General features: G+C 40.3%; 1 protein-coding gene across 1 annotated transcript in view; it reads left to right on the forward strand.

Moving 5' to 3' along the window:
• Positions 1-8972: 8972 nt before the first annotated feature.
• Positions 8973-14883, forward strand: part of CLTRN (collectrin, amino acid transport regulator) — a 34536-nt gene continuing 28625 nt past the window's right edge. The window contains exons 1-3 of the mRNA XM_037157543.2: positions 8973-9110; positions 9423-9481; positions 13021-13106. Of these exons, the coding sequence (XP_037013438.1) occupies positions 9053-9110; positions 9423-9481; positions 13021-13106 (203 nt within the window). The 5' untranslated portion in view covers positions 8973-9052. The remainder of the gene's footprint in view (positions 9111-9422; positions 9482-13020; positions 13107-14883) is intronic.

Raw genomic sequence — 14883 nt, forward strand, 5'->3', positions numbered from 1 at the left:
CAGTCACACTTCCTCTAGTAGTGCCCCTGAGCCCCGCCTAGGCCCCGCCCCTACTGGCAAGGGTGTCGCTCGCGCTCCTTCCCACGGTTCCAGGCCCCGCCTTGGGGGGCGTTCCTTCTTCTCCGTCTGGCCAATCCCGGCGTTCTGCCTCCGGTACCAGTCAGGACCCGTTCGTCAGGCTCACCGCGGTCCTGCTTATTTTTCTGCTTTTTGTCGTGGCCGCTCCCAGGGTTCCCAGGACACCCACTTTCGGTTTCTGGCAGACCAAGTCCACGCCTGTCGCTCAGCCTCAGCTGGCAAAATTAGGTCCTGGGAAGCCTCGGAGGAGTGGGCGGGGCCCACGAGTTTCCAAATAAAACCATCCGGGTCTCAGAGCTGGACGTCAGCGGCAGGTATATAATCGAACAAGCCTGCAGATTCTAGATATTCGTCTAATAATTCACTTTTCTTCATATTTCTCCCAGCTCCAAACACCACAGCTACGATCAGAATCTGGATAGGGAACATAATTGGGAACGCACTAGAACTGCGTTCCTACCAGTCCCTCAGCTGACGTTTAGTACTAGGAGGCTGCACGGAGTTAGCACGCTCCAATACTTCTTGCTGTGTTTCCAAAATGACTTCTGAGGAACCTAGTGCCCTCCTTTTGTCTAGGGCCAGTGGCGACAATACCATACTTAGACCTCTGTCTATGGTCCCCTGCCCCAAGATTAATCTTTACTTCCTTCATTTACAATTCTGGGTCCACAGGGAAAAAGTGAAGCTGTTATTACCGGCTCCCCCCCCCCTTCTTTTTCTGTCCTGAAATCTCTGAACCGGCACTCCTGGGGGCAGGGGCACTCCTAGGGGCAGGGCACTTTCCATTAGCCACTCAGCTATTCATTTGTTTAAATTGCATTTATGTGGTACTATGCTCCAGTGACAAGAAAGCCAGAAGGATCTTACAGCCTAAAGTCACCCCCACTTGAGTTTGGATGGGACAAGAATTGATGAGACAGTTAAAGAAGGTGTGGTACTGAAGGGTGGGTTAATAGGTGGAATAGGACTTGGTAAGTGCCATTTTTTTAAATTGAGGTATAATAGACATAACGTTAGTTTCAGGTGTACAACATAATGATTCAGTACTTGTGTATATGTCGAAATGATTACATTAAGTCTCGTTAATATATATCATTACTCGTACTTGCAGATTCTTTTTTCTTATGATGAGAACTTTTAAAATTAAATCTAGTAACTTTCAAATCTACAATACAGTGTAATTAACCATGGTTGCTGTGCTGTACATTACATCACATGGCTTATTTATTTTATAACTAGAATTAGCTTTTGACCTCCTTTACCCATTTTATCCTGACCCCTCACCCTGCCTCTGGCAACCCACCAGTCTGTTCTGTGTCTATGAGTTTTTCTTTTTTTGCTTTTGTTAGTGTTTTTTAGATTTCACATATAAGTGAGATCACATGTTATTTGTCTCTGTCTTATTTCTGTTAGCATAATACCCTCCAGGTTCATGTTTGTTTGTTTTTGAGAAGCACAGTTTTTTTTGTGTGACATAGTAAATCCTGATTCTTTAGCATGATACTGTGAACGAAGCAGGAGACAAAGTACTGTAAGAAGTTTTATATAGATATCCTCCATGGAAACTGTTGCCAAAATCACAAGGCACCCACACTTCCTTTGCATTTGAGAACACAGGCTTTTGGGGGGACAGCATTTAGATCACCATTCCCCGTGGTGGCAACTAAGTCTCAACTCACATGTCATCTGGTTTAATAACTGCCTGTGGAAGATTTGTGGCTGAGTCCATGCTGAGAAGGAAAAAGTTCTGTAATAGGGTAACAAGGTCTGTGGTGGGTCCAGGATGAATGAGTGGCTGCAACAACCTACCTGACATTTCAGATTTGTAGTAATAGAGGTTTCGCATGCATGTCTTTTAGGCAGTCCTCAAAAACTACTTTTCTTAACTGTGTTGATTTTCAGACAATAGAAGGATGAAGGTCATTATTGCTGGCCAAAGTTTAAGAGCAGAAACTTCGATATGTTGATTCATTCATAGGCTTTGTATATCATCTGGAACGAGGTGAGCTTAAGATTCTGTTATGAAAACAAAAGCATCTAACCTAAAAGCTACATGGCCCAATGGCCCCTCCACCTCTTTATAGAGGTTGGCAAAGGAAGTACCTACAGGCAAGGCTAACCGTGACTGGGTGACACTAACTGTCAGCCAAATAGAACATCAAGGATGACAAATGCTACTCCCTAGAGCATGGCTGCAATAATTTTAGCCTAGAAAAAAACCGTGTCTTACGAAAACTGTGAGAACGCTCTTTGTGTAACAATCAGGCAACAATGGAAAGAGTGAAACATCTAGGAAGAAATGTCAGTGAACTCTTGCTTTGACTGCATGGGACTCATTTTAATGTGTTAGTCTTCATGCACAAGATGAAGCATGCAAACAAGCACACATGCATTCTGTTTAAGACAGTGTCCTTTAAATTCCTACTTTAAGAATGTTAAGTTGGCAGGATTACATTTACTCAGTTTGTCCGAATTAATCTTTATTTCCACACAGCAGTGATTAACTTTTCTCTGAACTAGAAAAATGTTACCCAGTGAAAAAAAAAAAGAGACAAAGTGCACAGTGGCCATGGCTTTTGATTAACCTACAAAATGTGATGAGCTGTCTTGAGTATTGTATGTTTGGGTTTGGTTTTTTTTTCATTTTAGAAAGGGCATACGGTATGAAAACAGAGACAAAAACATTCCAAAGCCTTGGATTGTTTATCAAAGATAGTGAAGTTGTTTTTCTCTGGCTAGGAATGGAAAAAAAATTGCAATGATGCCTCATGATACTTCATTTCCACAGCCTTGAGCTTCTTAGAATGCCAGTTTATAATTCATGTAAGTCAATTCAGTTTTGTGAAATTATCAAATATTCATGAGCCATGAAAAATGCAGAATTGAACCAATCCCTGCCCTCCAGGAATTAAAGTTTATAGGATACAAAAGTTAAGTCATGTTAGCAATAGATGTTTGTATGAATGTGAACAAAATGCTATGGGAACGCAGGGGAAGGAGAGGATAGAAAGTTAGTAGATTGGACAAGTTTAAAACAAAGAAAAAGCTATAATAAAAACAAAAACATTTTCTCAAAGGAGGTGATATTGAGACAGGCCTATAACAATGGCTAATATGTTTCAAGGTAAAAAGGGGGAAAGCTCACAGTATTGAAGTTGAGGAAATAGTGTGAAGACAAACACACACAAAGAACAGAGGTAGGACCTGGCCCACTTGCACAGACTAGCCGGCAGAATGGCTCAGAGGAAGATGGGGCAGTGGCATTAGTGCTGATACATCTGCAAAGCCCAAATGCATGTAAGATGTGATGAGGTTCAGATCTTACAGGTTCAAGTGTTTAGATGCTCTGACACAGGCATTGAGATGTTGATGGAGATTTTAAGGTGGACATGACTTCGATGTAAATGACAGAGAGGAGAAGGACAAAGGAATGTAGAAACATCATTCAATGACAGCGAGTTTTAGATATGTTTATGCTTATTAATCATGGGCTGTTGGACCGGGTCCAGTAACCAGGCTTATATTTTCTTGCAGCTGTGTTAATAAAAAGATAAATGAGTTCATTTTACCAATATCAGAATATGGAACAAATGATGTTAAAATCTTATAGTATGCTTGATTTTACACACATACACATGCGTTTGGTTTCCCTTTATGTCCTGCTGTGCCTTTTGTGATTTCCATGAACTCATACATGGAGGAAAAAGGGACCATATGAAGGCCTAAATGATGTTTCTAAAATTTGTACAATGTTTGGCACTCACCCTGCCCTCTACCCACTAGATGCCTGTAGCATACCTCCCCCATTGGTGACAATGAAAAATGTCTCCAGACATTGCCAAAATGTCTTCTGGCAGAAAAAATCCACCCCCAGTGAGAACCACTGAGTTCAAATATAGTTATTTTTCACAATGCTTTATCTTGTCATGCATCTTAACACTGACAATTTAGAGAGAATAGAATAGTTTTTTATCTACTAATTATACTGAAAATAATCAGACTAATTACTATAAACATCTTGATGTTGTTTATTTTATAGAATATCAGTTTCATTTCAGTTTAAATGAGGAATAATCACATTTATTTAAAATTCTACAACCTCTCTTTTAGAAAATACCGTAAATGAGTAGAGCCATTAGTTTAAAAAGTACAAGGTTATAAAATCTTATAAAATTTACATGTTCAGCTATTAAACTTTTGATTTCTTTTAATATCATGGCTAGATGCACTTCTCAAAACCCAATAAAAATTTTACAGACTAAAGTTATATTTGAAATGGTTTTACAGTTTACTAGTTTTAGGTGTTGCAGGTTTATGAAACACCTGTATGTGACAATAAAACAATAATCAGGGTCAAGATTTAAAAGCAACACTGGTTTTTCCTACCTCTTGTTTTATTGAAGGTACTAGATGGAGCAGGCATATTGCCACATGCTTTTACAGCTCTCATGAACTTTAAAAAGGCATCTCACGTGAATCAAAAGAATGACTCACGTGTTTTCATGTGATTTTACATTTACCCTTCCGAGCAGTAGATCAATACAAATGTGCCAACAAACTGCTTTTTAATATTGTTGTGGAATATGTAAAAACATGGAAAATCGATTTCTTTTTCCTGTCTCAGGAGACTTGGTGCCTTTTGTATTGCTCAGGGCAACAGTAATCTCAGCCTTTTATTTACATTCTCTCAACTAGGAACAGAAATCAATAGTAACATATTCAGAATGATTGAAACTGCTTTGTTTGTCATCATTACCACTGCTACTAATAAGTTATTAGGCTCCCATATGTGGAGTTGCTGAAATGAGCCTTGTATGGAACAAGTTTGATGTGAATTCTCTGGAGGTTTAATACTTAAAATTGTGCATGAAAATAAAGACTAAATGGGTACAATATTTTGAAAAGTATAAGAAAGTAAAGAGAGTATGTGAAGAGGCAAAAACAATAGTATTTAGTTCTGTGTTCCACTTATTTTATTGAGCTATCGAGTTCTTTGTTAAATCATTTTTAGCATGTTCAAAGTGATCCATACCTCATAAGAGTCTTCATATTTTAAGTGAATGTCTTACTTTACAGTTATACTTTTTCTCTTACTATTCCCCTGACAGAACCTATAAAAATGATATTTTTAATCATTTCATTTTTTTTTCCTTTTTATTTAATTATTTTTCAAGTACAGTTTTCTGTCTATTACTTTCATTTTGGGCTGCTGTTTCTTTTGCGATTGTCAAATACATTTCTAAGCAAATACTGGAGTACAGAAAAATTAAAACCATATTTATAGACTTTTTAGAAAAGAAGAATGAGATCACTGTACATCTATACTTCTTTTTTTAGAATATTTTATTTATTTATTTTTAGAGAGGAGAAGGGAGGGAGAAAGAGAGGGAGAGAAAAATCAGTGTTTGGTTGCCTCTCCAGCACCCGTTACTAGGGACCTGGCCTGCAACCCAGGCATGTGCCCCCTGACTAGGAATTCAACCTGCAAACTTTTGATTTGCAGGTTGGCAGTCAATCCACTGAACCACACCAGCCAGAGCACATCGATACTTCTTATGTCATGTGCTGGAAGAGTATTGCAAGGAAAATTAATAGTCGCAGATATTTTCATTATTAACTGAGAAACATTAAAAATAAATAAGTCTATTAGCCAGTTCAAGAGTTATAAAAAGAACAAGAAAGTCACTGTACTGACAACAGGAGTAAGGACTTAGTAAATAAATGTAAATAAGATTGATGAATCACAAAGCAGAAAAAAAAAGAATTGAAAATTTAATTCATAATGTTGTTCTTTTATTAAACAACAACACTAGATGAACCTCTGGCAAGATAATGGGAAATGAGAAAGAATGTACACACTAGAAAATGTAAAGGGGATATAAGCAATGAATGTAGATATTTTGTGGAAAATATATAAAGTCCTCAAGAATAGTTGAAAATCTTAATGAAATGAATGTTTTTCTTGGAAATTGTCAATAGTCAAAATGGACTCAGAAAGAAATATGAAACTTGTAATAAATGGCAATGTAGGAAATGAAAATTTGGAAAGAACTTTTCCTACAAAATGTGTATGGTCCACATTCTTCAACTCTGAGTTTTGTGTTTTTTTCTGCATTTTTAAATATTTGTAAATGTAGACGATGTTAGAAATCTTTCTATACCATTTTCAAGATGGTAATATAAGAGCAGAAAAAAAATAAACTTCAAAAATCATCACTTGCCCTGGCTGGTGTGGCTCAGTGGATTGAGCACTGGCCTGTGAACCAAAGGGTTAGTGGTTTGATTCCCAGTCAGGGCACATGCCTGGGTTGCAAGCCAAGTCCCCAGTAGGGGGTGTGTGAGAGGCAGCCACACATTGATGTTCCTCTCCCTCTCTTTCTCCTTCCCTTCTCTTCTGTCTAAAAATAAATTTAAAAAAAATTTAAAAAGCATCAGTTCTTGAAAAGGACCTACACGATATTCTTCCATGAAAATAGATCTAAAAACCTAAGGAAGAATGCAGCAATTAACTACTGAAGTATGTTAGAAATCATCAAAATGAGTATTTCTAACAGATTAATGTAAAGAAATTTATTAATACAATGCATCAAATGGTAAAAAGCCTAGGATCATGTTAAGAGATGCTGAAAAGACAGTTGATAAAATTCAACATCAATTATTGCTAAAAGAAGTTTTTAGAAAAGTGAAAATAAGAGGAGACTTTAGCTTATGAGACACCAAATTTAGTGTGACACACCAGGTCCTGTGGAAGAGGAGCGATCTCATTAGAGTCAGGAGGGCGACGTGGTCCATGTTATTCCCATCACATCACCTGGTTCTGATAGTGCTGCTACAATGAAACACAATGACAGCAGGGTCACACAAGAAGATCCAAGGCTAAGGAAGGTGTCAACTATTTAAATGTATTCACATTGGTCATCTGTGATGGTGGCATTACGGGTGTCTTGTACTTTTCTGTTTTTTTTTTCTGTACTTTTCTGTGATGGTGGCATTATGGGTGTCTTGTACTTTTCTTTGTATTTTCTGTACAGAACTTCTGTTGCTCTTTTTAGATTGTTTTTAAAATGAGACAGCAAACATGGAAAAAATCATTACCCAAAAGGTACAAGATTTTCTTTTCAAATGAATGGCTTACGCTAGAATTCGACATTTCCCCGTCTTCAATCCTAGTTGCGTAGGTGATTAAGTAAAAGCAAAAGGGAGACATCTGATACTTTTATGAAGTTTCAGGCTAAAGGAAAGCTGATTCAGGTTTCTGTCACTAACATGGCATTGTTCTTTGATGCCAACAATTCGTTTTCTTATAGTCTATCTAGTGGCTCTCCTTCCTGTGATGACTTCATCTTGTCTAACAAGGTGATTTCATCTAGTCTGACTTTGTTTGCGGGGGTTTGTTATGTGAGCTCTTCCTTCTAGGAAATTTCCATTTTACCTAATAGTGAAATTTTTAGAGTGGGTTCAAGTGCCCTCTGATTGCCACCAGTGGGCTAACTTTGGATTGCCTCTCCCTGTGGCACAACTTCTCCTGACTTTGTGCGCTTACCACCAAGGTGAAGGATATGTGGGAAAGCTTCCTCGGGTGGTGGTAGTGAGCAGAAGTGGGTCCTCTGTGATCAAATAGCACCCTAACTAGGAGGGGGAAATAATATGACTGTCAAAGTGTGGCAGAACTATCGCTGCTGACATTTTTCTCATTGTTGCTTTAAAACTCCAAATTTTCTATTTAGCATCAGGGTCACCCAACCTAATTTTTGCACTCATGGTTTTCAAGCACCCATCACAATCTGGGGGCCAAATTCGTGAGGAGGCAGCATGGTAGGAAAAGTAGACTGAAGAGGAAAGCCCCAATGTCGACCCCCTGTGGGGGCTTCTGTTGGCCTCTAGAGGGAGTGCCCACTAGGGAAAGATTCTTTTCCACTCTTTATGTTACTCAAGCATCTCCGGGGCTTGGCTGCAATTTTAAGTTTTCCTAGTGATGACGGGAGATGCAGCGTGACTCAGTGTGGTGGAGATAGGGTTCAAGTGATGCCTATTCCACTCCTCTGATGGCCACCGACGCCTGGAGCGCCAGCTCCTTGATTTCCTCATTGTACAATAATGATAACAGCAGCACCCATGAGTTGCTCTTTGGAGGATTACAGTAAGAACCCAGCAGGCCTAGTTTATGGAAGGTAGGTAGCTCTTAGTTACTGCTTCATAGCCTCACTGACCAATGTACTCACTAGCCACATGTGGCTACTCGAGTTAATAAACAATTCCATTTCACAGCAGCACTAGCCCCATTGCAAGAGCTCAACGGCCACCATGTCTACCAGCTACCCTGTGGCCTAATGCAGCTATGGAACATTTCCATCACCAGAGAACGTTCCCTTGGTCAGCACTGCTCTGTATCATCAGCTGTGATGTTACACAAGTGCCACACCTAAGGGCTGACCAGAACCATTCCCTTTGGTTCGGAAGCTCTGCTAGGTTGCTTATCTCCAGAAGTGTGTCAGGTAAGGCCATTCTTGCAAGGCCTTTGTTCACCGGACATAGAAAGGAGTGATATTAGCTTGCCAAATTAAGAGAGCTTATCTGTCAGCCAGATGCTTTAGGCCTGAAAAGATGGAGAGTTCGTGCCAAGGAAAACTTCCAGAGAGGACTGAGTTCTTTCCACCCTACCCTGAAGCAGACAAGAAAGGGGGCAGGGGTGGAATCATCCTTTGAGTCAGCAGAGGAGACATTCTTTCAAGGTAGTTTGCAGAGGACAACTAACCTGTTTTTCAAGCAGGTTTTTGTAAATAACTGACTGGAGATGGGCTGCTTCTATCTAAGTATTAACCCAAGCAGTGGGGGTTAATCATTAATCCTTCTAGCTGGTGGCTTGCTTTTTTTTCTTGTGTTCTAATCCGGATCACAGAATGGCTAAGGAAGCTTTAAGTGGAGGGTGGGTTATTTTTCCCTTGGATTGCCTTGTGGTTGCCTCTCTGAAAGAATGTTGTGGCTGCTCTTTTTTCTGGTGACTGCTATTCATGCTGAGCTCTGTCAACCAGGTATGTAGCCTTGAAACTGAAAGAATAGATGAATAGTTTTTTAATGTTTGATAAGTCTTTAACTGAAAGGCTTCTTTATTTTCCCAAATCTGTAGACGTGCTGTGGCTGAAAAGTTGAGCCTGTGATTGTTTTATGAATTTGAAAGAAAAATTTAACCATGTAAGGTGACTGCAGTTAAACTTTCAGGAGTTTGGGGGGCAGAATAATTGCAGTTATGTGTTTTGTTGATTTGATTTGCATTAAAGATTAGGATTTATTAGACTCTGTTTTGGCAGATTTTGTCTTATACTGCTCTTTTTTCTTCCTGGCAGATGCAAAAAATGCTTTTAAAGTGAGACTTAGTATCAAAACAGCTCTGGGAGATAAAGCAGTAAGTGGAGATCCTGCATGTTCATTTAAAATTTTGTTTACTAAGAACACTGTGCTTTGTGTAATTATAACTCTCTCTGCATAGTTACCTTGAAGTTGTATAGATTACTTCTAAAGACCTCACATCTGATATTTTCTTGAAGTCAAAAGTTGTAGTTAAAATAGAAATTGTTAATACAGTGATTTTGCCTAAAATATTTTATCCACAGTATATGCTAGAAAATGTGAAGTTTTGTATTACACAGAACAATTTTGCATCCTTGAACATTTCAATCCTGCACAGTAGAGCAGAGGGGCCTGAGTCAGGCAGTCAGGTTTGGGGTGGTCTGTGTGCCTCACCACTGTGGTCACTTGAATGTTGTTAGCCCCACCTTTGTAGTCATTGAAAAGAGGTCGTATTACACGCACATGAGATCTTTCATAGCACAAAATGGCCAAATTCTAACATGAAGTTTCTTTAATTCTTCCTAAATATCAAAATAACAGCATGAGCCCTGTCCGGGCGGCTCCCTGGGTTGGAGCGTTGTTCTGTACACCAAGAGGTCGTGGGTTTGATTCTCAGTCAGGGCAGTCTGTTCGTGTTTTTCTTTCACGTTGATGCTTCTCGCTCTCTCCAAAGTCAATAAAGATAGTTTGGGTGAGGGTTAAAAATAACAATATGAAATATATTTTATGTAATTAAAATTTAAAAAAGTACTCATGGAGCTCATGTTGTTATAGGAACAGGATAGTGTGTCAAATTAATAAGAAGGTATTTTGTAATCCTAGTTTCAGTGTTCCAGTCTGTGAAGAGCTTCCCCCATAGAGTGTGTGATTAAGATGCACCAGGCTAGAAACAGTAAAGGAGCACTAAAGAATCTTAGAGGTACTCTGTTTGGAAGCCACTCTACCAATGTCTGATTTTATTCACTCAATGAGTAATCATTATTAGGTTAGCCAACATTGATTGAAAACCTACTTTATTTTCTAGCTGGGCCCCTTCCAAGCATTTTGCTCAGTCAGCTCATTTAATCCTCACAACAACCCTTTCAGAAGGTAGTTCAGGTATTCCCGTTCTCATCAGATGGATGAGAGTACAAAAAAAAAAAAAAGAGGCAGAAGGAACAGCACGTTCAAAGAGTTATTACATGAAGGATCTTGGAGAGAGCGGGGGTGGAGGGAAGACTGAGGTGTCTCTGGAACTGGAGCAGTGAGGAGGAACACGGCACACAATGAGTTTAGAGAGAAAGGAGGGGTCAGGCCAGGAATATGTGGACTGTGTCGGCCGTGTGTGGGGGGGGGTGGTATTGTCTTTAAAGCAAGTAGGGGGTTTACAGAAGAGATGTCACTAATCCAACAAGACAGATCGGAGGGTACGCAAGTAGAAAGGAGGCAGCAGTTATGAAGTGATAGGAATAGTTAGTGTAGGTGAGAGGTGATGTCCATGTGAAATACAGTGTGTTGGTGGGCAGAGGTAGTACAGGGATTCCACAGCAACAGGGATGGTATGAGTATGATAAGGAAGGGAGGAGGGGTGGAGGATGAAGCTTTTGTTTGTAATTCTGCAGCTGGATGGGTGATATCCTATTTATGAGTCAGGCAGCCAGGTGCAGATAAGAACAGACTTCAGTTTGGGAGTTGTATTTGAGCTGTTATTGACAAAGAGGCAAGGACAGAGCCCACTTTAGATGTACATTCCTGAGCCATTTGTTCGAAGGTGATAATGGAAGGCTGAAGTAAATAACAGCACTGAGGGGAAAAGTATGGCGTGCCAAGAGGAGGGGGCCTAGCAGAAAGCTTAGAGTTTCCCCAAAACTTGCAGCCCTTGTGAAGAGGGTGAACCTGCAAGTGGGGCGGGGGCAGGAAGAAAATCAGGGAACTCTTGTATCACAGCAGGGAAGAGAGTGCTTCAAGATGAAGGGAGTTTTCAAGAGCAGCAAATACTGTTGAGAGGCCCAGCAAGATGAAACCGAAGCATGCTCACTGTGTTAAGCAACTCGGAGGTCACTGCTGACTCTAGAGAGAGCCGTTTCTGTAGAATGGCAAGACCGGAAGGCAGATAGCAAAGGGCAGTGAACATAGGAGGGCAGAAGTCTGGATATGTCCTTTGCGAATTTTGGCTGTGGAGGGCCAGAGAGAGACAGAAGTAGGTAGAAGAAGGAGGACCGAGTAAAGCGATTTGGTTTTGCTGTTGTTTTAGTGGGAAAGACTTGAGTGTGGCTAAAAGTCGATGGACAGGCTCAAGTCAGCATTGGACAGCAGGGCGGTGGAAACTGATATTGTTGAGATCCTGATAATGTTGTGAAAGGCAGTTGGAAGTCTTCTTAATCAAGGTGGGTGGAACAGCCGTTGCCAGGGGAGAGATCACAGCTTTCCCTTCAGGGAAGGGTGTGGATAGGGTGTGTCCGGAGGAACTTTTGTATTTGGTGACAGGAGCATGGCGGGGTGTGAGTTGATAACTGGAGATGTATCTATAAATTATGAAACAAAAGCATCTCGTGAGAGTGAGATGTGAGGGAAAGCACTGAGATTCGGGGGACCTGAAGGGGCCTTGCAGTTGTCATTGTGAACCATGAGAGACAGAGAAAACGGATGGAGAAACCTAAGGGATTCGCACGCAATTTGAAAGTCAGTCATCATGAATTTAGACTTAAACCAACAAACCCTGTTTTGTGACTTTCTCCAGTAATACTCCATCACTCACCTGGAATGTGAGGTCAACCATGTTAGTTTACTAGTGGCCACAGAATGGGTCACTGAAACAACAGCAGTTTGTTTTCTCTCAGTTCCCAGGACTAGAAATCCAAGGGGGGTGGGGGATCATCAGCGTTGGCTTCTCCTGAGTTCCCAAGGGAGGGATTTGTTCTAGGCCTCTCTCCTTGGCTTGTACATAGTTGTCTTCTCCCTGTGTTTCACGCGTCTTCTCTCAGTGTGTGTATATATCCAAATTTCATCTTGTAAGTACACAAGTCATATTGGACTAGCGCCTACCCTATTGATCTCATATCAACATAATCACTTTCATAATCACACTGTCTCCAAATATGATTACATCCCGAGGTTCTGGGATATGACTTCAGCATATAAATTTGGGGGGGGCACCAATTCAGCCCATAACATACACATACACTCAAGTTCCCAGCTACGAAAATAAAAAGAAAAATTGTACTGCTGTTAATAAAGGAATGGAAGCTGAGAGGGGGAATCAGGTTCTGAGGGAAGGGAGAAAGAGAGGAAGGGAACTGACCGTATTTGTCCAGGATGAGATGTCCAAACGTGCTACTTATGGACTGGCTACTAACACTGCAGATTCTGAAGAAGATGATGCAAAGGGAAACATACCATACTGGAAAAGATAGACTACCCAAGAAACTCTATCTGAACAGTATGCATCATGGAGACAATTCATCACAGTCTCCAGTTTGCATGTAGGAGAAGGATGAGAGAGAGAGAGAGAGAGAGAATGAGAGAGAGAACAAACTATGATGCAATGAGAACCCAATGCATCATTTTTACCTCATGGCTCTTCGTTTTACATTTTCTCTTTTACTTCTCTTTCAGTATACCTGGGATGCAAATGAAGAATATCTGTTCAAAGCAATGATAGCTTTCTCCATGAGAAAAGTTCCCAACAGAGGAACTACAGAGTAAGTAAACAGTGAAAAATCTTAATGGACAATTTGCAGTATTATTGGAGATAGTGCAATAATTTAAAATGTGACCTTGAAAATAACTTATTAATCTAATTTGAAGGAATCTACATTTTTGTTTAGCATTTTTAAAATGCTTGTGTCATCTAGCTCAGTTTACAGTTTATATCATGTTTTAACAATGCCCTTCATTCAATGGACCCTGTGAAAATGAATATTAAAACAATGTAGCCATATGTCATAAGCTTTCTACATTTCGGTTGTATACATATATCTTTTGCTGACGAATAGATAGATAGGATAGGTAAGAACTCTACTCTCGTTGTATCAGTCAGCTTGGGCTGCTATAGCAAAATATCGCAGACTGGGTGGCTTAAACAACAAAAGTTTATTCCTCACAGTTCTGGATGCTGGGAAGTCCAAGATCAAGCTGCTGGTAAGGTAGGTTTCATTCTGAGGGCTCTTCGTATGGCTTGCAGGTGCGACCAGATCATTGTGTGGTCATGTGACCTCTTCTTCATTAAGGGGGAAATAGAGGGGGACAGAGTGACTTCTCTGGTGTCTTTTCTTATGAGGATACTAATTCTGTATTATCAGGGCTCCACCATATGACCTAAGTGAGCCATAATTACCTCCCACAAGACCTGTCTCTAAATACAGTCACATTGGGGGTTAGGGCTTCAAGGTATGAATAAGTCCATAGCACTCATTTTGAAAATAACTTAAATATGTGTAGGTTTGTCCCACTGTTGGTGTCTGTCACAGCACCTTGTTTATTTTCTTCACAGCTTTAGTACAGCTTTTTTCTTTTTTAAAATATATTTTATTGATTATACCATTACAGTTGTCCCACTTCCCCCCTTCATTCCCCTCTACCCTGCACACCCCTCCCCCACCATTCCCCCCCTTTAGTTTATGACTATGTGTCTCAAGTCCTTTAGATTCTATATTTCCCATGCTATTCTTGCCCCCCCCATCTATTTTCTACCTACTGTCTATGCTACTTATTTTCTGTACCTTCTCCCCCCTTCTCCTCCTCCCACTCCCCTGTTGCTAACCCTCCATGGGATCTTCATTTCTATGGTTCCACTCCTGATCTAGCTGTCCTCTTAGTTTGCTTTTGTTTTAGGTGTGGTTGTTATTAACTGTGAGTTTGTTGTCCTTTCATTGTTCATATTTTTTATCTTCTTTTTCTTAGCTAAGTCCCTTTAGCATTTCATATAATAAGGGCAAGGATCTTGGTGATAAGATCCTTGCATTTGATCTTATCTGAGAAGCATTTTATCTGCCCTTCCATTCTAAATGAAAGTTTTGCTGGAGAGAGCAATCTTGGGTGTAGGTCTTTGGATTTCATGACTTGGAATACTTCTTTCCAGCCCTTTCTTGCCTGGAAGGTCTCTTTTGAGAAATCAGCTGACAGTCTGATGGGGACTCCTTTGTAGGTGACTGTCCCCTTAGCTCTTGCTGCTTCTAGGATTCTCTCCTTCATTTGAATCTTGGCTAATGTAATGATGATGTGCCTTGGTGTGTTCCTTCTTGGGTCCAACTTCTTTGGGACTCTCTGAGCTTCCTGGAAGTCTATTTCCTTTGCCAGAATGGGGAAGTTCTCCTTTATTATTTGTTCCAATAAGTTTTCCACTTGTTGCTCTTCCTCTTCCCCTTCTGGTACCCCTGTAATTCGGATGTTGGAGTGTTTAAAGGTGTCCTGGAGGTTCCTAAGCCTCTCCTCATTTTTTTGAATTCTTGTTTCTTCATCCTTTTCTGTTTGGTTGTT

The sequence above is a fragment of the Artibeus jamaicensis genome, unplaced genomic scaffold, assembly GCF_021234435.1.
Source record: "Artibeus jamaicensis isolate MK-2021 breed Jamaican fruit bat unplaced genomic scaffold, CSHL_Jam_final scaffold_1283, whole genome shotgun sequence".
In the NCBI taxonomy this organism is placed as follows: Eukaryota; Metazoa; Chordata; class Mammalia; order Chiroptera; family Phyllostomidae; genus Artibeus; species Artibeus jamaicensis.